This window comes from Neospora caninum, chromosome VIII (genome assembly GCF_000208865.1).
Source record: "Neospora caninum Liverpool complete genome, chromosome VIII".
NCBI lineage: Eukaryota > Apicomplexa > Conoidasida > Eucoccidiorida > Sarcocystidae > Neospora > Neospora caninum.
In genome coordinates this window covers 1,275,541-1,296,932 of record NC_018395.1, presented here as the reverse complement: position 1 = coordinate 1,296,932, position 21,392 = coordinate 1,275,541, and the positions used below count along the sequence as shown (strand labels likewise).

At 57.0% G+C, this 21,392-nt stretch overlaps 3 protein-coding genes across 3 annotated transcripts; 1 reads left to right on the top strand and 2 right to left on the bottom strand.

Annotated features, from left to right (window-relative positions):
- Positions 1-2,174: 2,174 nt before the first annotated feature.
- Positions 2,175-3,480, bottom strand: NCLIV_031650 (conserved hypothetical protein; the record flags this gene model as incomplete). Its single annotated transcript, XM_003883361.1, has 2 exons — positions 2,175-2,911; positions 3,426-3,480. 2 exons carry the CDS (start codon positions 3,478-3,480, stop codon positions 2,175-2,177), a joined length of 792 nt encoding a protein of 263 aa, XP_003883410.1.
- A 2,015-nt stretch (positions 3,481-5,495) lies between these two features.
- NCLIV_031640 (putative DNA-directed RNA polymerase II) lies at positions 5,496-7,098 on the bottom strand (the record flags this gene model as incomplete). Its single annotated transcript, XM_003883360.1, has 4 exons — positions 5,496-5,670; positions 6,169-6,246; positions 6,438-6,534; positions 7,056-7,098. 4 exons carry the CDS (start codon positions 7,096-7,098, stop codon positions 5,496-5,498), a joined length of 393 nt encoding a protein of 130 aa, XP_003883409.1.
- Positions 7,099-11,126: 4,028 nt separating this feature from the next.
- Positions 11,127-20,066, top strand: NCLIV_031630 (hypothetical protein; the record flags this gene model as incomplete). The annotated part of the gene is made up of 5 exons (XM_003883359.1): positions 11,127-11,145; positions 11,494-11,573; positions 12,096-13,119; positions 13,705-15,171; positions 15,511-20,066. 5 exons carry the CDS (start codon positions 11,127-11,129, stop codon positions 20,064-20,066), a joined length of 7,146 nt encoding a protein of 2,381 aa, XP_003883408.1.
- Between the last annotated feature and the right edge of the window lie 1,326 nt (positions 20,067-21,392).

Genomic DNA, 21,392 nt, shown 5'->3' with positions numbered 1-21,392 from the left:
GTTGACACGCGTTTGTCTTTCAAGAACAAGGCAGCGTAGTTGTTCGGTCTGAAGAAGTACATCTGACACTGACTGGGCGGAGATTTTGGGGTTCACAGACTCAAGGCCGGTCTCGGGCCTCGGCTAGGATTCGTGTTGCAGATACTGACACAGACTCAATAAGCAGGAATCGTGCCTGTTCCAATGACAAGCGGCCTTAACCTCATCGTCATAGGCCTTTACAACCATGCTAGTAAACCCTGCGCAGGAAGCTCTCGTCGGATGCGCCAGCGAGCTCGCTTCACGTCTTTCCGGGCGAGAGATCCAGATGGCCTACAACGAAGATGGAAAAAACGCCTATTCGCCTGCTCTCGGGAACTGCAGTATGGGAGGGCACAGGAAGGAACCCGGACAACGGTTGCCTGCCACTTTGAAAAACGGCTCAAAAGCCGTAAACGGGAATATTTGTGGTGTTTGAAGTATACCTCAGATATTGGATTCTCTCGTGCAACACTGGCACGGAGCACAACATGCGCGCCCAGACACTTCTTTACCGCCTCTGGAGACGCGACTACTGCACACGCTGCGTTAGAATGCACAAGCTGGACTGTTGCCAATACGGGCACGAAAAATACTGGAGGAAAAAGAAGAACGAAGAGCATTTAGGTCCGTCGCGACAGAGTGCCGCAGCTGCTCGTATCTCTCGTGTACGCCAGAAACGCGTGTAGTGGGAGCTGCGGCAGTACATCACCGGGTGCGCGAAGGCTAGGAGACGGTCCACTATTCGTCGAGCCTGGGGGTTCTTGTGAGACAACGGTACGAGTTTGAGTCTGAAGCGCGATGGGAAGCTGGACAGAGATACAGACGTCACTGGCAATGAGTTTACAACGCCGAAAGAGACCAATCTACATGCGGAGAAGGCAACTTCAAGGGAAAGCAGGTCATGCCGGGACTAAGGCCGGGTCTCAATACTTCCAGGAGTTCCGCCCCACCTCGCGCGCACCCGCCCGCGTCCGTGCGCAATCGAGACTCCGCGCTCGGATAAGCGTAGTGAGTTCCACTTGTGAGATCCACATCTACGAGTGCGGACAACGCTTGTGGAACAATGCTGGCGACAAAAGCTTCCAAAGTAAGGAAAAACGAGTGGAAGCCTGGAGGTGCTGAAAACCGCTTTGCTTGGAACACTCTTCGCATAACCCGCTAGATGCTATGCTAGCCGCGTAAGGACGATACGGGGGTGGCTGGGCGGGGGGACTCATAGGCTGGCTGGAGGCGGCCTCTGGGACCACAGCTCGGCAGAAGATATGACTCACGTTCCAAAATGATATTGACCCGCGAAGGCACACTTTCGGCCTTTGCGCACCTGCTTCTTTTGTGCCTTCGGTCTCTGCCAAGCTTCTTCGACGGCGGAAATTTCAGTACAGGAGAGGGCAATTGTGGCGGCTTGTGTGTCAGTTGCAATCATGTACAGGTGCACTCGGCAACGTTTAGCCGGTCTAATCGTTTTCCTGTTGATGCATGCTGTGCTTCGCCTTCTTGAAAAGGGTAAGGTGAATTTCCCAGCAGCCTGCTACCCCGAGGTGCGTATCAAAACTGGAGCATCACTTTTATTACTCGGTACAACGTAGATAACGGACGACTGTGCTTGTCCCTGCTGCTGTTCCGCTGCGGCGTCAAAGTTGCTCAGGGAGAGGGGCACAACCTTGCCAACAGTCACAACGTTTTGTGGAATAAAGTAAACCTTGAAGACACCGGTGAAGACACGAACTACGCTTTCCTCCCTCGGCTGCCAGCCAGAGAGTCATATATGGCTAATCGTGTAGCCTGATGAGGACCGTTTCTAAAGACTCTGACCTGCAAGGGATCGATTGGTGTCTTCTTTGCCAAGCGTCAAATTCGGAATGGTTCCAAGATGACACCGTTTCCATTGGACAAGGACACGGACATCGCCAGTGGTTTTAACGATGACAAAGCAGAGGAGTAGGCAACGGCAGCCTCATGCCCCCAAGATATCCCGACAGAGAAAACGAACATTGACAGCGTAACGTAGAAGCCCGATCCCTCTTTATACCAAAACGTTAGCACGCACCGCTCCGCTTCGTGGGTGCGTGGCAACTCGTTTGTAAAGCAAAGATTAACTGACATAATATGAGGTGTCAAAAGAGGGGCACTGCCAACGGTGTGGAAAGGGGCGGTCATCGTATTGAGCGAATACTTGTCACTTTTGGGGCAATTTTGTGGAATGAAAGGTGCTTCCCTGTAGTAGTCTGACATATGGCCAACGATGAATCAGTACTACACTTTGCAATATCAAGCAGTGCCTGCTTTGCGAGCTCGGCAAGCCGGAGGTCGCTATCATCTGTTATGACGACAATTTGCTCGACGCCAGTGTTCCTCGCGGAAAGACCTGCCAGTTTCAGTCGATTTCTTGTAAAGCTGGGATCATTTGCAACAACAGATACTGCCTGAAATAGGGAGTCCTCGAATTCAGCAGCGCAGATACTCCTGTGCCCATGGCATATCTTCTGTAACATTGTTAATGGCGCAACATTCAGGAAAACCCGGATCTCAGAGTTTCCGCCTCGTGCACGCCTCCTCTCAGCGATTGACGGAGACATGTCCGCCACTGCGGGTGCTGGGGCAGCGGGAGGGATCTCTGTTCCCACCTGAAAAGGTACCTGCAATGCGCCACTCGCCATGAAACGCTCCAAATACGTCATGAGCTCCTCTAGATAGAACATTGGCAGTTGCAGGACACTCCCCAGCTCTCTGTAAGCTGGAGAAGCAGCTTCTAAACTGTCGCGGTGTTCGTGGAACTGTCCTAGTAAATCCTGCACTCCTTCCATCAATTGAAGGGCAGTGGCCTTCGCGTTCTGTTCGTTCACCACAACCACTTCATCAGCCGATACCGCTCCAACCGAGCACACGGTGCCTACGGATACAGGGATTTTCACACAGAAAGTGAAGCGGAAATTTTGAGGATGTTTGCCCGTGCCTTTCAAATGTGCTGTATCGCGGACAGTTTGCTACTGTGCAGCTGAAAGTGAGCGATTCCAAAGGAAAGGAAAGACTTTCCCTTCGTAACATGCTTGTACCTTACACAAACGTGTTGAGGGGTACAGAGGATTTCGTTACGGCAAATATTTCACTCCGACCTACGGTATGACCCATAGCTAGCTTATAGGCTTGTATATGGCGTGTCCGACTGAGAGGCTACACCAACGGCCACGACTGGCGACCGTCGCAGCCTCAATCGTCTCGCCTGACTACGGACCCCGGGAAATTGCCTCTTTTCTTTGTCTAAACATTCGGTGTCGGGGAGCGGTGCTAGGTGCTCGCTCTTCGATGCTTGAGAAAAGGAGTTTTGGTGCCGATTAAGGTGAACGCCGGTGTGTAAGCTCACATCTGCAACTCTCCCGCGTGTCAGAAGAGTAAAGTTCGCTTACCAGTCACTAGGGCAGCAGCCAGTGCAGCCACACAAGCGTAGCGAAGCGCTGGCATTTTGTTGGCCGAAATACAAGATGTTAACTGTCGCTCCCGCACTCAGAAAGTTCTCGACTGCCAGCTTTCAACGCTAACCCAGGATATTGGCTGAGGTGGAGCGTGAAGCTGGCAAAAACTTTGTTGTGCCCGCCAAAATCTTTGTCTCAGACCCGTAGAGTCAAAGAACGCCACCCGGCCTTCCAACTTGCTTGAAAAGGGATGCAGCTCGGATTTGGCGCGGAATCAAGCATGAACACGTGGTCAGGATGTAACGGACAATGTGAGCTCGAGGGGCGAGCCGAATATGCTTTGAAAAAGAGCCTCACTGACAGGCATGAGCTGGACTGGAATTGCCTTCCCGGAGGACTTTGAGTTGACAACCAATAAACGGCCGACCGTAATATACAAATTCGCCGTGTTGCGCTGTTTTCTCTCAAAACTGATTTCGAGGTTCTGGAACAGACGGGCGAAAAAGCTTTGCAGAAAAGTTCATTGGGGCGCTCGAGGGTAACGGACGAAGTCTTGAGCCGAAGCGCTGACAAGGGTTGCGAAACTCCCTGCGGTTTTCGCAGATTCTCCCTACTGTCCGGTGCTGGACAGCGTTCAATTCGTGGACAGGGAGCAGGCTTTCCCCTTGAGTCTTTTCTCGACATTATATGGGGGACCGCACGAAAATCAGTGGCCATACTGTCGAGCTACACGGAGACACCTTCCGAACAGTAGGCCTCCCGCTTTTGACGGATGCATCTGCAGCTTCCGCTCCCATGTTTTCAGAGAGAATCAGCAACCCCCAGCTCAGAACGCATTTTTGTAGTGGGCCACTGAACCACGGGGATCGTGGGGGCCGTGTGAAGGTGCCAGCAGCGACTGTGAAAAGCTACAGGAATCTAGGTTCGAATGATCTGGGAGAGAAAAGAAATACAGGTCAATCGTGGGAACGAGGGAGGAACCGCAACAGAACTCTACACCTGCAGTGGTATCCCACCAAATGATGTAGCTCGCTCACGGAGAGTCGCTGGAACGGGCAAGGCTCAACCGCATTTATCTAGACTCTTCGTCGTCGATGCGCCGTCTAGCGGTACCATTCTCTCGAGCTTTGTTAGTATTCGACAATGTGCCAGCTGGAGAGAGTGAAGACTGCCTAGCCAGCAACAGGGTCTGCTGCAAAACCTGACTGAGCAGTCTCAAATAGGACCACAGGAAGTCCCGTGGAACGAAGCATCCTCAACTGTATCGTTCGCCTTCGGCTATCGCGAGCCTGACAACAGCTTGTTGCTTTCAGGAGCAAACCACGACGCGTGTCAATCATTCGAAGATGCACCAGTTTCTCTTTCTGCCAGCACCCGTCGTGGTCGATTATGGCCGTAGGACGGGTATCGTAATGCGTCCCAATTTGGTTCGTCCAAGTGATGATGGCCCGTATCTTAGTTCCCCCAGAACTTGTCCATTATCCGCGACGCCCAGTGCGTAGACGTCGGGGATTCGTCTACCGTAGGACCCTTCACACTGGGCCATTCCCATTTCTTGCCAATGAAAAAAGTCTATCATAGAGGCTGCAGAGGTGATGCAGTTTCCAGCGCCTGCCGCGATGCTCTGAGCTGTATATACATCAAGGTTTTGCGTGCACATTATGGTAAAACTAGGCGGTGGGAGGGGGGGCCTGCTGTCAGCCGCTCCCAAGCAAGAGTGACGTACCGAACTTCAGATCATACGCGAAGATTTACACCTGTACCGAAAGGTTCTGAGTGATTGCCACCGTTGCATGGCATGAGAATTAGCGCTAAGCATCATCACCGCATTTGGAGGCACGAACATCTCGCAGAACCGCTATACGAGAGGTTCGAAAAATGTTGACTGCCTGCACAGAAACAGTCGTCGACAGTGGCTGCTCGAAAAAACGATACGTCCACATCAAACAGAGCTGCAGGGTGCGGAACACCACTGGCCGCCAAAGTACTGTTTCGGTGACCCCTGAGCATCCTGTCGTCCAGAAAACTTCACAGAAGATCGTCACGCCTCATTCTTGAGAAGTTTCAAGCAGCATGTACGCGGAACATTTCGAGCAGATCGAGAATGCGTTGCAGCCGAGGCGCAGGCAAACGGTTGAGAGTGGGAATGAGAGCTTTCGCTTCGTCTAGTGACTTGGGGAGCAGGTTCACCAGCTGGGCGATCTCGAACTGGTGAAGATCTCCCTCTCGCTCGAGATTACTGCAAAGAAACGCAGGGGAAAAACAACCAAACATCAGTGCTTGACATTATGCCATACCGAAAATGCCGCGTTTCGCACCCACGTGTAACCATACCGAAAATGCCGCGTTTCGCACCCACGTGTAACGGATTCGCCTCGCCCCCTCCTCAAAACGTGAAAACAGGGACTCTCAAATCCCCGAAGAAAACAAAGACCGGGTGGGAAAAGAAACGTTAAGGAGAGCGTAAAACAACTCGACAAAGAACCAGAGACTCAAGGTGTGAAGTGGCAGTCGGCAACTCCTGGCAGAGGCTACGATCTCGACGCCAGAAGACCGGCAAAGCTCTTTCGTCTATCGTGAATGCTACGCACGTATTTTAACCACATCCTCAGGCTCTGGATTCCGCTGAATCTGGGGAAACGCTTCGTTACGCGGACTGTAGACACTTCAAGGCATTTCTGGGCAACGAACGCGGCGTGAAGACATGCATCGACGCTCGACGCTTGAGAACCCCTACTTTCGTAGATCGACAATAATGTTGCGAGTCAGGAGCTTCGCGAACCGCGTGCTGTAGTCGTAGGACGCCTTAAGCAAGCTGTGGAGACACCCACACGGAGCGAGGCCAGTGGCCACAGACACGTGACGGCACGTAAGACCTCGAGTACGACACGCGGCACAGAACGTGCCCGGCGTACGGACACAGATCACTTTGTACCGTGATTATGGAGCGCCATCGAAGAGAGCTACCATTGTTGTTTGGCTGCACCTCGTCATGAAGAAGCCTACCCCTGAGCCTCAGCCGATCGCGTGTTCGGCAGGCGGAGCTGATCACTGAGGATCAGTTGCAATTCACACAAATTCAAACATTTCGCCGAGCGGAACTCTGAAAAGAGCATGGCAGCAAAGAAACGGGGAAACACGGCCAGTTACAGGCGCTTGTGGCACACTGACGCGGGGCCCACGCCTTCGCGGGTTGCCGACGCGTTCAAGGCGAGGCGCGAAGAAAACCTCTAAATTTGACGCACGAAGGCAGCCTACCGATAAAAAGGAAACGTATACAAATGCTCCTGCACTCCTACTGCCGCGAATATGCAGTCACCAGCATGCCTACAAAGGCCGCGATAAACATCGTCATCGGCGGCAAAGCGAATAGAAAACAGCGGCAATGACAAAGTCTTGGGCCACAGCCGATTGTCGGCACTGCCGTCTTCCTCCGCGAGTCTATTCATTGAAGCTGATTCCGGAGAGAGGCAGAGACACAACATACGGCCCAGCAGAGCCAAAGAATCACTAACAAGCTTGACGATGTGTGAGCGAGAGAGGGAATTTTTCTGTGGCAATCAAGGCGTACCAACACGGACAGGTCCGTTTTCCTCGCCACTTTTTGACACATATGCCACGTACCTGGGCCTAGTCCCATGAAATGTGAGTCGATTTTGCGCTCCATGAAGAACGAAAAGAGATATAATATGGTGGATGGCAGCCGACGTTCGTACTCGAATGGCGTGCAACGGAGTGCTCCTTCGGCACGGCGGTGGAGGCCCGGAGGCGCCTAAAAATCTGTCACCAGGGCGTGGTCGGCAGAAAAAACGGAGACGCGATAGCTTTTTTGAAAACGAAGAGACATGTGTGGCCACAGAACAAAAGTGTCGTTTGAAGGAAACGGTTCCTTTTCGAGGATCTTGGACGTCGAAGCTTGCATGCATCAGAGGTTACGAGAAGAAAGAACCTTGGCTGCCATCCCTGTCTGTACACCAAGACCTGCCGGCACGGGAAAAAAAATCAGAAGAGATCTCCCAGTTAGAAGAAAAGAGCCTGAATCCTCGATCAAACTGACTGGCCCAGTAACACGCTAGAAGTCAAACACAAATATAGAGACTGGTTGCAGACGCCACATGTATGTCTGGTGGACTGCCGCGCCAGGGTATGGCAAAATGCGCGCACAGGGAGGGGATAAAGTGGAAAGGCAAGTGGAGTGTGGACTCCTTTTTTCGCTGACGACACAATAATTTGGTGAGCGATACTTGACGGACGTAAACCGAGCGTCTTCATTGAGCAGGGTGCTGCTGTCGATGCCTCTGTAGTCCGGGCCATGCATGCATGGCCACCGGCGCACGCTGCCCAGCCTCTGTCACGACTCGTCCACTTGAGTATCGGTGGAGAATTATCGCACCTCGGAGTCACAACTGCAAAAAAGGTGTTAGTGTCGTTGATGCAAGAAGCAGTACGTGTTGGACTATTGGTTTAGACTTTGAATGCCTTTGTTTGCCGGTTCCAAGTCAACAAAGAATCGTTTTCATGCTACATCAGATACGTAGTATCCTCCACGTAGCCAAGGTGAAGTCTCGGCCAGGCCACACCTAGAGAAAGAGTCTCTGAACAGAATTGTGAGGACAGAAACGCTGTGAGAAAGGGAACCCGGAGATGAGAATAAATCTGAAACAATAAACGACGCCATCCGGCGCCACTAACTGATAAAGGAAGAGAGACTGTAGTGTTCTGCGGGCGTTGGCCTGCTGATTCGAAAAATCAAGGTCAGGAAGGGGGTTGTCCGTTGATTCGCTCCATTCATGTCATGCTGACGTCAAGCGATATGAACGCACCGCTCTACACTTACTTCCGTGCCCGTTTTTTTCTGTTTCAGAGGTGAAATGAGCGGGTGAAACCTGTGTTCGTTGCTCAGACCAGTCGACATTCCCTTCCCTGTGTTGTGTGGTCAATAATGACGAAGCATCACTCAATCCTCTTGTTACAGTTCCGTACGAGTAAGCACAGAACACGCCACAGCGCGACAGAGAGAGGAAACGGCCAATCCCGGAGATATCCGGACGTCTTGTGTCTCCGTTCCCCATTACGAGCATATTGCCGGAACCGGCGAGCGAGTGCTCGCGTGAAGTTTTTGGGCACTGTTTCAGAGCTGGGAAAGAACGGTAACGTCGTCTTTTCGAGGTCGCATGCACCGTCGCGTCATTGGATTATTTTGAGACTTATCCGCCCGCTGGACACGGTTCACGGAGGAACCTAAGGTGTTCCTATACGACTTCTCAGCTGTTCTGTTAGAATCATCACGTCGCCCCCTGAAAGATAAAAACATGCACGCACCGCATAGGCCTTCAGTGTAAGAGTCACGTTCCTATTCCAGAAGCTGCTTTGACCTCAGCTGTATATTGCGTCTGCCTGAGGAACAAGTGAGGGACTTTTGGGACCTTTCGCTGGTGAAGATCCAGCTGGCAGCGTGTAAAGGATATTTCGCTAGGTTGGCGTCGCGACTCATTCTTCTCTCTTCCTCGTAGCCCCCCCAAAACAACTTTCTGAGACGCCTGTATCCATAAATAACCCGCTTGCTTTTTCGCTTGCATGCCCACCAGCCAGGAGTCGACAGCGGAGTTGCGTTCACCGGACTAAATGGAAGCGAACCAGAGGCTATAAACTGTTGTTTGTCCACTACTCCCCGACACCTCTGATGATGTTAACGACGTCCCGTCGACGAAACGGATAAGATGTCACCTCTCGCCTGTCTGGTGTTGCTCCTGAGACTGTTGCCTACTGGCCTCCTTAGATTTTTTGAAGGTACATGGCATCAGTTGTCCACTGCCACTGGCTATCGATGCTGCAGAGTGTTAGGTCTGAGTGAGGCTGCGCCACTGAGAAACCTCTAGTGCGACACGCAACGAGCCGACTGAAGCAGCCGGCGACCCTTTGCTCTCCCACATTTCATCGGAACACGAACGCCAGGAAACCACCGTGACAGGAAAGAACTTTCGCCACTTCCTCATTTCAGGTGTCGGCAACAACACCGTGCAGCTAAAGTTTCGATTTTTCTTCGTGAAGCCCCAGGAACGACGCGGCCGGCGCCTACGATGCAATTGCGCCGATCTGGAAGTGCCCGAACGGCGTTGTAGGCACAACGTCTCCGTTGTCCTCTTCCGGAGGGAAAAAAGGGAAGAAGTTTGGTCCTAAACGACATGAAGGATTCTATGCATACAAGAAAGACGATGCCATAGGAGCGTGACGAGTCATGGCTCCACATTCCCTCGACTTTCTTGGGGGCTTCGCAACGACACTCTGAAGGGGGAAGCTATAAACCCTCATTGAGCGTCCGGCGTGCGGCAGTTCGAGCGAAACCCCTCGTTGTGCCTTCTCCTTGCTAACAGAGATTTTACAGACGCTACAGAAAGCAAACCACTTGCACAGGGACTGGGAGTGGTCCGCAGTTTGACTTGGTGTCGTGTTCTCGAAATGTTCTAGCAAAGTTCGCAAGCGCCATGGGGCTCTGGAGTGGGCAAGACACCTGCTAACCGCATGTTTGCGGCCGGATGCATGTGTGCATCCTGCCGATGTTTGTTGTTCTCGGTGGGGAAGGAGACGCCTTTGCTTGCCTCAGTTTGAAATTGGGAAGAAACGATACTGAAGAACGTGATGTCGAGAGTTCTCTCTCATGTTTCTCACCAAAGACGGATCGCCTGAGCCTTGGACGCGGCGAGGAAGCTCGAGAGAGTCTGGGCAGATGTGAGGTCCTGTTGTGGAGGAAGTTGGGGAACTTCCGGCTGGTTTTTTGCCCCATTTAAAACTTCGATAAACGTAAATCTAGCGAGTGGTCTTCAGTCCGCAAAAAAGCCCGAGCTTTTCCCGTTTCCCCTCGTTTCGAACACCAGCTACCGTTTCCGACGCGCTGGCGGGGGGTATTCTGGGAAGTGTCTGTTCGCCCCGGTGACCATGCACGCGATTTTCCCTCCCATCGCAGGGTCGAAGCAGCTGTCACTGCACTTCTCTGTTTTCCCCCCTTGCGTTTCTGTTTCCTGATGCTTTCTTCACGAGGCCCACTTTCTACGCCACAAGGAGCCGTGGCCCTTCCCATCGGGAAGAGCCACCCGTGTGCGTGACGATGCATCGTGGAGAGGAGAGGGGAAAAATCTCCTCTTTCCTCGGGCCTTTGGCAGCGTATTTTGCTGAAGAGTGTCGCGTGTGTGTCGCCAGTTTTCTTGAGCTCTCTAGGCAGAAGGCAGAATGGGAAAAAGCAGTGCCGGGGAAGGCACACGGAAGAAGCAGTCCAATGGGAAGCCCAGCCTGCCGTGCGGCCGTTACCCGGATTGGCATGAATTTCCTGGACATCGGACCGTCCCTCCGGGTGTCTGTACACCGTGCCGATTAGGACTGCGGGAGAAACGCGTCTTTGCTCGCCGAGGTTTGCAAATGTTCCAGCGAGAGCGGAAGAGACGTGCGAGGAAACTCACAGTGAAAAGACGAACAAAGACGGGATCGTCGCTGCCAAGCAGCGAGGGCCTCTGTTCCCTTCGACAAAAACCTTCTGAGTGCAGTGAGAGCGAAGGCGGGTCGCAGCGAGCGCACGCGTGCCCCGAGACTCTGCGGTCCCCGTCCTCGCTGGCTGCTCCCCTCCCGTGGTTCTTCTCTGCTCTTCGACCTTCTGGTTCGTGCCCGTCTCCTCTCTCCGTTCCTGCCTCTTGCCTGTTCTGCATGAAACGCGCAGTGTTAGGTCTGCGTCTGCTCCATCGAGGGCGTTTTCGCCGGCCTTCTCTCCACGTGGCGTTCACGGGCGATCATGGCCCTGCACCGTCTCCGGGACTCTCTTCCTTGAGCCCGCCAACGCGTCAGAGACGAGTCCACCGTCCACGCCGAACGTTCTTTCCTCAGAGGCGCGCAATCCCCTTTTTAGTCTTTTTTTGGATAAGCCTGTTCCTCACAATTTGCTACGCCGTCGCCGAAAATGACCGCGTCTCCCTCAGTCTGGCGTCGCTTCCTCTTGCACAAAGCCTTCCGCACCTTTTCAGTCGACTCCTTTTGACGCGCGGTCCCCGCCTTCTCCGTTCCTCTCTCTGTACAGCTCCAGCTTCGCTCTTCCCTCGCAAGCTCTCCTGTCGCGTTCTTTTGAACGCAAGTCGCCCGGCGGCGCTTCGGCTGCCAGTAAGGCGCACCCCGCGGCGTCCATCTGCTGCAGCCCTGCCGGTCTCATCTCTCTGCAGCGAAGCGCCAAACCCGTCGAGGTCTTTGCTCTTCTCTCCTTTTGCGTCATCGTTGTTCTGTTCTCTCTCGCCGCGGTCGTCGCCCCGGTCTTCTCGCCGTTCTTCGTCTCCAAACGCCTCCCCGCCCCGCCAAACTCCGTCGAACCGTGCTGGACAGGAGACAGGTCGGAGAGAGAACACCAGTTGCTTTCTCCGCGCACCAGCCGCGCTGTTGCTTGCTTCGTCTCTGCCCCTGTCGAAACCGTGTTCCTCTGCCTCCGACGTAACTCGGAAAAACGCATCTGGAAAAAGGGAGACGCATTCTGTGTCTCCTGACCCGCTTTGCGGCTGCCAAAGACCGCTAAATAGCCCCTGTTCTCCGCTCGCCTCGTTTCTTCTCTCGCCGACCGCCTCGACTCCGTGCTCTTCGCCTTCTCCCTCGGGGCCGTCTGAAGAATCGATCTGCTGGGAGTCCTTTCCACAGACGCTGCGGTGCGGGGAAGAAGAGTGGGAGGACGAGGCAGGCACACGCGACAGGGCGGAGGGCGCCGAAGAAGGTGAAGCGGGTGAAACAGATAGGGGCAACCCAGACACGGAAGACGCAGTCCACGACCTGACGAGAGGGGACACGAGGCACGACCTCCGATTCATCGACGAGGGCGGGCTCTCGGGAGGAAGCGAAGAAAGAGAAGGAACGGAGCACAAGTCAGAGTTGAAGACCAGGCACGGTGAGGGAGAGACCGCTTCACTTCGAAGGCACAACGCGTTCCTATCAGAGCCCGCGCGACTGTACGAAGTAGATGAAAGAGATGTTTTTCTGAGCATGTCACAGTTCTCTTCAAATCCCTCCCGTTCCTCCCTCGGATCGCCAACGTCGTCCCCTCCTTTCTCGTCATCGTCTTCGTTCTCTCTCTCGTCGTCCTCTCTCTACTCGTTGCCGTCACTGGCTGCCTCTTCTGGAGCTCACCCGCACCCCGCCGACTTCGCGCCTTCCTCAGCTTCGACCGCCTCGTGGCGCGGGAGAGACTTCGCTTCTGGCCGGGGCGTCTCCTCTTCGACACGCCCGCCTTCTTCCACAGCGCGGCCTGCATGCGGATTCTCACACCACCCTGGGACGGAGAAAGAGAGCAGCCGTCGGCAGGGGACCTTTCGTGATCGCGGGCCGGGAGAGGGTCGCGGAGTCTGGCCTCTCTTTTCCTCATTGGAAGGACAGGAAGAGCCGAGCGATGAGAGTGAAGCCGCCAGCGCGACTCCAGAGAGCGAGGGGACTGGGGGATTGAAGCGAGAGGGAGACGGGCAAGAAGACCAACAAAAGAAAAGCAGGGAGAGCGGATGGCGGCGAAAGGACGATGAACACGACCACGAAGAACGATGTGAAAAGCGACTCCACGGAAGCGATCAGAAAGAAGAAAAGAAGGACGCGGATGTCGCGAGAAAATCCGAGCCTGAGCTAGGCGAGGAGAGAAATCTCGCTCGGGAGACATTCCAAGAAGTCGCCGCTTCAGCCGGTAAGGAGACAACAAGCGCCTTGCTCTTCCCGCGAAGGCGCACAGAGTGCGCACCGCCCAACTGGGCCTCTCTTCTTCGGGAACGCAAATACCGCTTTCTCTCCCGGGGATGTATGCTCTGTACGAAAGAACGTATCGAGAGTGCTTTCGTTGCAGGCACCTATCCACTGCCGCCTACCTCCAAAAACCGTCCCTTTTTAACCTTTTCGTTCACCTCCATGGAGGTGGATACATCGCCGGCTGTCATTCGCTCTCGGTGGTCGTCTCTTCACTGCCGGTCGTATACATATATATATATATATATATATATATATATATATATATATAAACATGTGTGTGTGTGTGTATGTAATTGTATATGTATATGTACCGCCGGAATGTGTCCAAAACACGTAACACGGTACGCATTGTGGGTGCATGCATACCTCTCTCTGCGCGTGTTCTTTTGAACGTCTCGGGGTCCTCCGCACCGGCTAAGCTGAGTGTGTGTGTTTGCGGTGTCGATGGCTCTGTAAAGTTTCGCGGCTTTTCTCGGTTGTTCCCCAACCCCTTTCTTCGTGCTGCTTCTGCCGCGTCTTCTCACAGCAAGCAGCATTCTGATTCGAACGCTCCTCTTCCGAGGCGACGCGTTGTCTGTCGGAACTCGCGCGCAGATCGTGCAGAGTCTCCTGCGCATCGCCCAGGCTGCCTCGCCAGCGCCTGTCTCTCCAGATGAGCCTGTCGCTCGACCGAAGCCGGCCCTCTGGTACCAAATGCTGGACGAGGACGTCGTTCCTGCGCTTCTTCCGTTTCTTCTCTCCGACTCCGAGCAGGAGTCTCTCTCACTCGCCGCCCTCCGCTCGGATGGCAGGAACGCGCCGCCTCCGCTGTGGCGGCGGTGGATGTGGAGAACGGCCGAAGGCGAGAAGAGAGACTTTCCTGAGAGGCGGAAAGCGGGCCTTCAGGGGCCACCCGAGTCGGCAGGTCGAAACGGCGCGGGGCGGGCGGAGTTGACGAAAGACGTTCACGCGCGAACGCGTGGAGACGCGGAGGAACAAGGGAGAGAGGCGCTGCTGAGACAGCTGCGCACGCAGCAGAGAGACGCGAGAAAAAGTGCGCTGCTTCTGATTCACCTTCTCGCGAAGGAGATTCCGCATGCAGTGAACACGCACGCGCGGGCCCCCGCGCTGATGGCGGTTCTCGCGCGGCTGCAGGGGAAGCGCGCAGAAGAGAGAGACGTCCTCGACCGGGCCCAGAGAGAGAGAACGCATCGAAGTCGCAGCAATTCAGAAGAAGAGGCAACTGGCCAAGTGGGAAAGGCCCCGGTGTCCGTGCGCCTCGGACCTGCCGAAAGGCGATCTCCTGTAGCCTTCGCTTCTCCGTCCCCCGCCGCGCCCTGTGACACACTCTCAACTGCGGAAGAAGGCACATGCGGCGACGACGCCTCTAACTTGGGTTCCTCCCCTCCTCGCTTTTCTCCCTCGCCTTCTCTCCTGCCTCTCGGCGCACACACCGCGCCCGCGAGCTTTGCAGATCGCAGGGCCGGAGAGAGAGACGAGCGGACCGAAGCAGAGAGCGCCGACGGTGAAGGCGACAGGGAAGAAGACAGGGAAGAAGGGAGAGGAGAGAGAGAAACTGCGCACGTCGAAGCTGGAGGTGGGACTGGTGGAGAGGCCGAAGCGAAGGTGGATGCACAAGAAGGGAAAGTTGAGCTTCGAACGAGGGCAGGGGAGACAAGAAGAGGAGACACCGGAGGCGCGAGAGAGACAGAGGGACGCGACGCGGAGACAGACCGAGAGACGCGTCTGGCGGCAGAGGCTGAGGAAGGGGAGGAGAACGCGGCGAGCGAGAGCCAAGATGGACAAGTCACGGAACCGAAGGGATCCACGACGCGAGAGAAGGCCGGAGAGCCGACTGAGCCTGAGAGAGAGAACGGAGAGAACCGCGTGGAAGTGCCTGAGGCGGCGCCTCCCAGGAGGACACGAGAAGAAAAGGACATGGCAGAGCAGCGAAGCAGTCAGAAGGTGCGGACACGCGTTGCAGGGGGAGCACACTCGCGAGCGCGCCGTGAAGGTGACGAAGACGAGCTGAGCGCGAGACGCGGCGACAGCGAACAGGGGACGGGGGTCGGAGAAACGGAAAGGAGAGCACGCCGGGAGACGCCCCTGGACGAGGCAGAGCCTCCGAGTCGCGATCGTCGAAGAGAGAGGGCCGTGGGGGGGAGCGGCGACGCGTCGCGGGCTCCAGAAAAAGAAGAGGACCGGCTGGTCGCCGCGATTCTGCATCTGCTCTCGAGTCCTGAAGGAGCCCGTGGGGTAGAAGAGACAGAAGGCAGAGACACGTCTGACACGGTAGCGAGAGGACCGTCGCTGGGCCTCTCACCGAGATCTGCATCCGCTCGTAACGACGCAGAGGAAGCCGCCGAGCGCTCCGACCTGCCTTCTTCGTCGCCGCGGTCTCCTTCTTCATCTGCGCCGCCAGACGGGACGGACGCTGGAGAAGAGCCCCTCGGGGCCCGTTCGACGTCTCGCGCGCCTGACTGTCATCGAGCCTCGCGAGGAGCCTTCTTTTCGCGTCTCCTCGGTCTTTCCCAGCAGGACAAACAAGGCCCTCGTGAGGCGAGCAGTCCGCCGGCAGGCGAGGCAAAGGGGGAAGGCACGCCTGCCGACTCGCCGCTTTCTTCATCTCCATCGCCCGCGAAGCGCGTCGCTAACGACTCTCCGGAGGGGGAAGAAGGGGAAAGGCCGCAGAGGCAAAGCGCGCCGCTGTCTTCTGCAGGCCATGGCGCCTGCGGCAGCTTCTCGGAGAAAGCCGCGCGGGAGAGGAGTCCGCGCGTGCTCTGGATCCCCGTTCTCCTGTCGGCAAACCCGGAGCAGGAAACGGAGATCGTCCAGACATCCGTGGGCGCTGCTGACCCTCACGGCAAACTCCTCGATTCCCTCCGGGCTCGGCTCGCAGAACGAAGAAAGAGAGACAAGAGAGAGGAAGAAAGAGAAGAGCGAGAGACCGAGCAGGAAGAAGCGAGAGCAGAGGATACCGTGGAGGGAGAGGAGAAGAAAGAAGAGAGATATGGTGCGCGGGACTGGGGACCGGATAGAGAAGGCCCGGCAACCGTGACGTCGGAGGAAGAAAGGGAAGAACAAGACATGAGCGAGACACACGGGTTGGGAGAATTTGCTCCTCTCACTGAAAAACCTGCAAAGGCGCAACGCGCCACGAGGCCTCTGCGCTCTTTGGGTTCGGAAACAAAGAAAGACAGTCCGACTGAAAACAGTGCCGAAGCAGACCTGGCGGACATTCTCCACGATCGCTCGTTCTTCGTGACTGAAGGCGGAATAGGAATCTCGCAAGAAGAAAGAAAAGGTGGACGAACTACCAGCGCACGAGCCGGCGACGACGAATGGGGACTCCTTGGAGTCTACTTCCCAGCCCACCAGGAAACAGATGCGCCTTCTTCTCTTTCTTCCTCTCCACTTGAGATTGTTGCGTTGTTTCGTGGGCCAGACTTGGTTCGTTCGGTCGCGCGTTTCGTTTCGCCGTCCTGTCCGCTGCTGCGTGGCGAAGAGCAAGATTTCTCGAAGCGAGAGCGAGAAAGAGAGCTCAAGCGGGCGGAGAAGCTGCTGCGGATCGAGGGCCTGCGTTTGCTTCTCTCGGGTGCGCAGTCGACTCACGAGGAAGTCCGAAGCCGGTCCCTCCACACGCTCCTGCGCATCCTGACGGGACGGTGGAGCCACGTCGCGCTCACTGCTGACGAGCTGGCGAGGACTGCAGGAAGCTGGCCAGCGAAGGAGGGCCGGAACGCCTGCCCCGAGACGGAGACGCGGGAGGCCAGGGACGGCGCGCGCGGAACTGCAGAGCCTCTCCCGAAGCAGCGAGACGAAAGCGGAGAGAAGAGCGACCGGGAGAAACGGCGGGGAGAAAGAAAGGCGCTCGTCGACCTCCTGGTAAGTGCTCTGTGGGCGTCCGTTCAGACGCGGCACAACACGGCTCGCGGAGCGGCTCGGACTCTCTCTCTCTCTGCCTGGGAAGAACAGGGCGAAGCGGCAGGCTTGGAGATGCTCTACGTGCTGTGTGTCCTTTCTGCCGACTGGCTGAACATCCTGCAAACCCACACGGGACTGTACGTGCTGCTCTGCGCGCTGTCTCGGGACCTCCGCGGCGTCGTCAAACTCCCGCGACCGGCTCCTCCCTCGTCTCCGTTCTCCTTCTCCGTGGCGCCTCCGGTGCTTCGCCACGCGCGCGCGCCCGCGCGCGTCGCCCGGCGCCTCCGCTTCCTCTCTGTCCTTCGGGCCGTGCTCGGCTTCCACTCTGTCCCGGACCCCGCTTGCGGGTCTCCCGCGCGGGGGCTCTCGCCGGCCGGGAGGAAACGCGGTTTGCGCATCCTCTGTTTCGACGGGGGGGGGACGCGCGGCGTGCTGAGCATCGCGCTCTTGAAGCAGATCGTGGCCTGCGTCGGGCGAGAGGTGCACGAGACGTTCGACATCATTTGCGGAACGTCGACGGGGGGCGTGATCGCCGCGTTGCTCGGCCTCGAGAAGGCGACTGTGACGGAGACCGAGCGGCTGTACGACTTGCTGATTCGGGAAATTTTCGTTCGCGACTCGGCGGCGGTGACTGGCGCGAGGCTCGTCCTCCGCCAAGCGCTGTACAACGAGAAAGGGTGGGAAGGGATCCTCGAGAAGGCCTGGGGGAGACGCCGAATGGTGGACTTCGCCGCCGACCCCACGTGCCCGAAAGTCTTCTGCGTCAGCACGGTCGCCTCGCCGAACCCGACGCAAGTGATGGTGTGGCGAAACTACAACTTTCCCGTGGAACTCGTGAAGGCGGAGCATCCGCCCGGCGCGCGCGAGGAACCGCAGGGGAAGGCTGCCGCGGGACCCGCCGCGCGGTCGGCCGGGCGACCGAGCGAGAAAGGACTCGGCGCTTTCTTCGCCCGCTGGTGGTCAACGGGAGGGACCGAAGCCGGAGAGGTGCCGGCAGGGAGCGAGGGAAACGGAGGCGGCCCGACGAAGCGTGTCCCGGCCTCGCCGCACAGCGGTTTTTCCCGCTTCATGCAGTTCTTCCGCCCACCTCGGAAGTCTCCACTTCCCCGGTCGCGCGCAGGCCCGAACCCGTGGAGTGCGCCCCTCCCTTCGCCCACGTCGTTTCTTCTCGTGCCGTCCCGCGGCAGTCGGCACGCAGGCTCTTCGCGGATCCTGGTGAAGGACGCGCTGCGGGCGACGACGGCGGCGCCAGGTTTCTTCTCGGGGATTTTCTGGGAAGGCCAGGCGTTCTCGGACGGCGCGCTGCTGGCGAACAATCCGACAGCGGTTGCGCTCGCGGAAGCCCGCGGCCTGTACGGCGCAGACGTCCCGATCGACTTGGTCGTGAGCATTGGGACCGGGAAGTTCCCGTCGTCCTTCTCCTCGCCGTCGCGCGGCGACTCCCTCAAGCACCTCGAGCAGACGCCGCCCGCGGAAGCGCCGGAGAAAGACGCGGCAGGCGGCTGGTCGGCGCTCCTCGGTTTGGGCGGGTGGGAGACGCTCCTCGCGCAGCTAGCGAACTGCGCAACAAACACAGAGGCGGTCCACGACCTCCTCGCGGACTTGCTGCCGCCCTCGGTCTACTTCCGATTCAACCCCGACATTGGCGGAAACTGGTCCATCGACGAGACGCGTTCGGAGAAGCTGGACGTGTTGAAAGGCCTCGCGGAGCGGTTCTTCCTGGACAACCCAGAGACGCGGCGGCGCCTCGCCGAGCTGGTCAGCAAACTCCGCGAAACAAGGGACGACGAGGAGGGAGACGAACGAGGCTTGGCGGGCGTGGGCGAAAGCGTAAAAGGCGAAGGAGACCAGGAGACGGAGGACGAATGGGAAGATGTCGGCGCGATGATGGAAGAAAGGGAGGAAGGGGAGGACCACACGGGAACGCGAGACGGGCTGCCCAGCGGCAGACGGAAGCCGCATGCACGAAGCGGAATCTGGAACAGCTTTCTTACCGCGATTTCTCCCCGGGAGCCTCAGGCAGGAAGAGACAAGGAGGGCGATGTGAGCGAGGGCGGAGGCGACTGCGGGAAGGCAGAGGGGAACGCGCGGGGCGCGGAAGAAGGTGGGAGAAGCGCGGTCCGCGAGGGGTCGAAGGAGACTCTGGAGGGGGAAGGAGACGGGAGCCTGGAGAGGGTTAGAGAGCGAACACGAGACATCCAGGCTTCAAACCCTCCAACGCAACTAAACGCTCACGAGAGACAATCTACACCCTTCGCGGTCACCTTCCCGCCAACGCGCTCGTCTCTCGGAGAGTCTCCGCTCACGTCTTCTGCGGGGCGTTCTTCCGCTTCTTCGGAGTCGTCCACGGGCCAGCAAAGATCTCTTTGGTCGTGGTTGGCGGGGAAGCGCAGTGCGAGAGCGTCGAGTGGGGCGGGCGCTTCCGTCTCAACCCCGGAAGGCCAAGGCGTTACATTTTCGTTCGCCGAAAAGGTCCTGGATGTCCTCTCGGCGCGGTCTGAGCACCAAGAGTTGCACAGACAGGCGTTCATCTCGGCGCGAGGCGCAACGCGACTCCCTCAGTCTCCTGCGTCTTCGCGGTCGGTGTCTCTGCATGACTACGGGCCTCCGGCGACGCGTGAAGACGGGGCGAGGAGACGGGGCCGACGGACAGGAGACACGGAGACAGCGAGACGCGGGGCGGGAGACGCCGAGCGAGAAGACGAAGCGGAAGAGTACTTGGTGCCGCCGACTGGGGTCCAGGTCGTGCTGCAAACGATTCACACGCATCTGGAGGAAGAGATCGAGGCAGCCGAGAAGGCACGGGAAGAACGGCGACGCATGCAGTTGGCGGAGCGTGCCGAGCTCGACACTGCGGAGATGCAGCGCAGAGAGGCTCTCGCCACCAACCAAGAGTCGCATTTGCGAGAGGAACAAGCGATGCTCCACGAGGCGGCGATGGAGAGCCGACGGTCACCTTCGCAGGGATCGGTGCGCGGCGTGTAGGAGAAAGGGATCAGAAGACGCAAAACCGTGGAAAAGGAAGAAAGAAGAGGGGGGACACGGGATGTCCTCGTAGGGAAAGAGAAGGAAGCGGGTCGAGGGGTGTGATGGACCACGCAGAAACGAGAGCGGGAAGAGAATGAAGGCACAGGGGGACTCGAGGACGGGGGGAAGATGGGTCGTCGAACACGCGCCGATGTGTGTAGCGCGCATACAGCCGACGGCGACGTCGCATAAACTCGAAGCATCTCTCCAAACATGTGGCCGTGATGTGCGCACGCCAGAGAAGGGAACGGGAATCTGGAGTGCGAAGCGACGCGGGAGAGGGTCAAAGGCGCGTTCAAGACGCACTCTCTGTGTTCATTTTCTGTTGGTAGGCGTCACTTTCGACGCCGCGAGCACAGACCCCATAAAGTGCCCGCCCCTCCGGATGTGTGTGCATGTATCAAAGTGCGTCTCGCGCATATGCAACGGGCCTTTTGACATGCGGCATGCGCTTGTCCAAGAAAAACCCCCTCACAGTGCGCAGCCGCGCGGGACCGACAAGAAAGAAAAACGTACGCAAACTGCCCAGGTAGACGGCACGGCACGGGGCCTGACAAACGCTTTCGTTATGCCGTGCTTTTTTCCCACGCATGCACACACTGCATGCACATCGAAACACATTTGGATCTGGACATGATCCTTCATAAATATATAGGCATCTGCATACGTACCGTAAGTGTATCCGTCTCCATCTAAATTGTCCCGAGTAGACATATATATGTATATATATATATATATATATGTATATGTATGTGTATGTATGTGTATGTGTTTGTTTGGCTGTATGGTCGCCCTGTAAGTCCATCGTTTGTGAGACTTTCCTTGTTGTTTTCGCTTGTCAAGAGAGGGTTGCGCCTGGCCACGTGCCTGTCTGCTGCGTTTGCGGCGCACGCACCTGTGAGCAGAGGAGTGAGGTGTTCGTTGTTTCGCATCCCCGGACAAGGGTTTTTCGGACTCAGGCGAGAGTCGTTTTGCGCTTCACCGCGAAGGAACTCATGCATGCGCCGCATTTTCGAAGCGCTCTGGCGGTCGCATCGTCCCCCGGAAAAACCGCATGCGTGAACGAGTTGTTCTCTGGTTTCCCGTGTTCCAGGTCGCGTTCCTCTCGCCACGCGCACGCCCGTGAAGGCCGTGTCTCCGCAGCCAGTTGAGGGAGCGCGGTGAGTTGGGCAACGTGGCCTTGCGTCGACACACAGACATGGAGTGGAAAAAAACTTAGAAATTCAGTTGTAGAGAAAACCCGCGACTGACGCGGGCCCCGCGCAGGCGTGGAGAGCCGGGGAG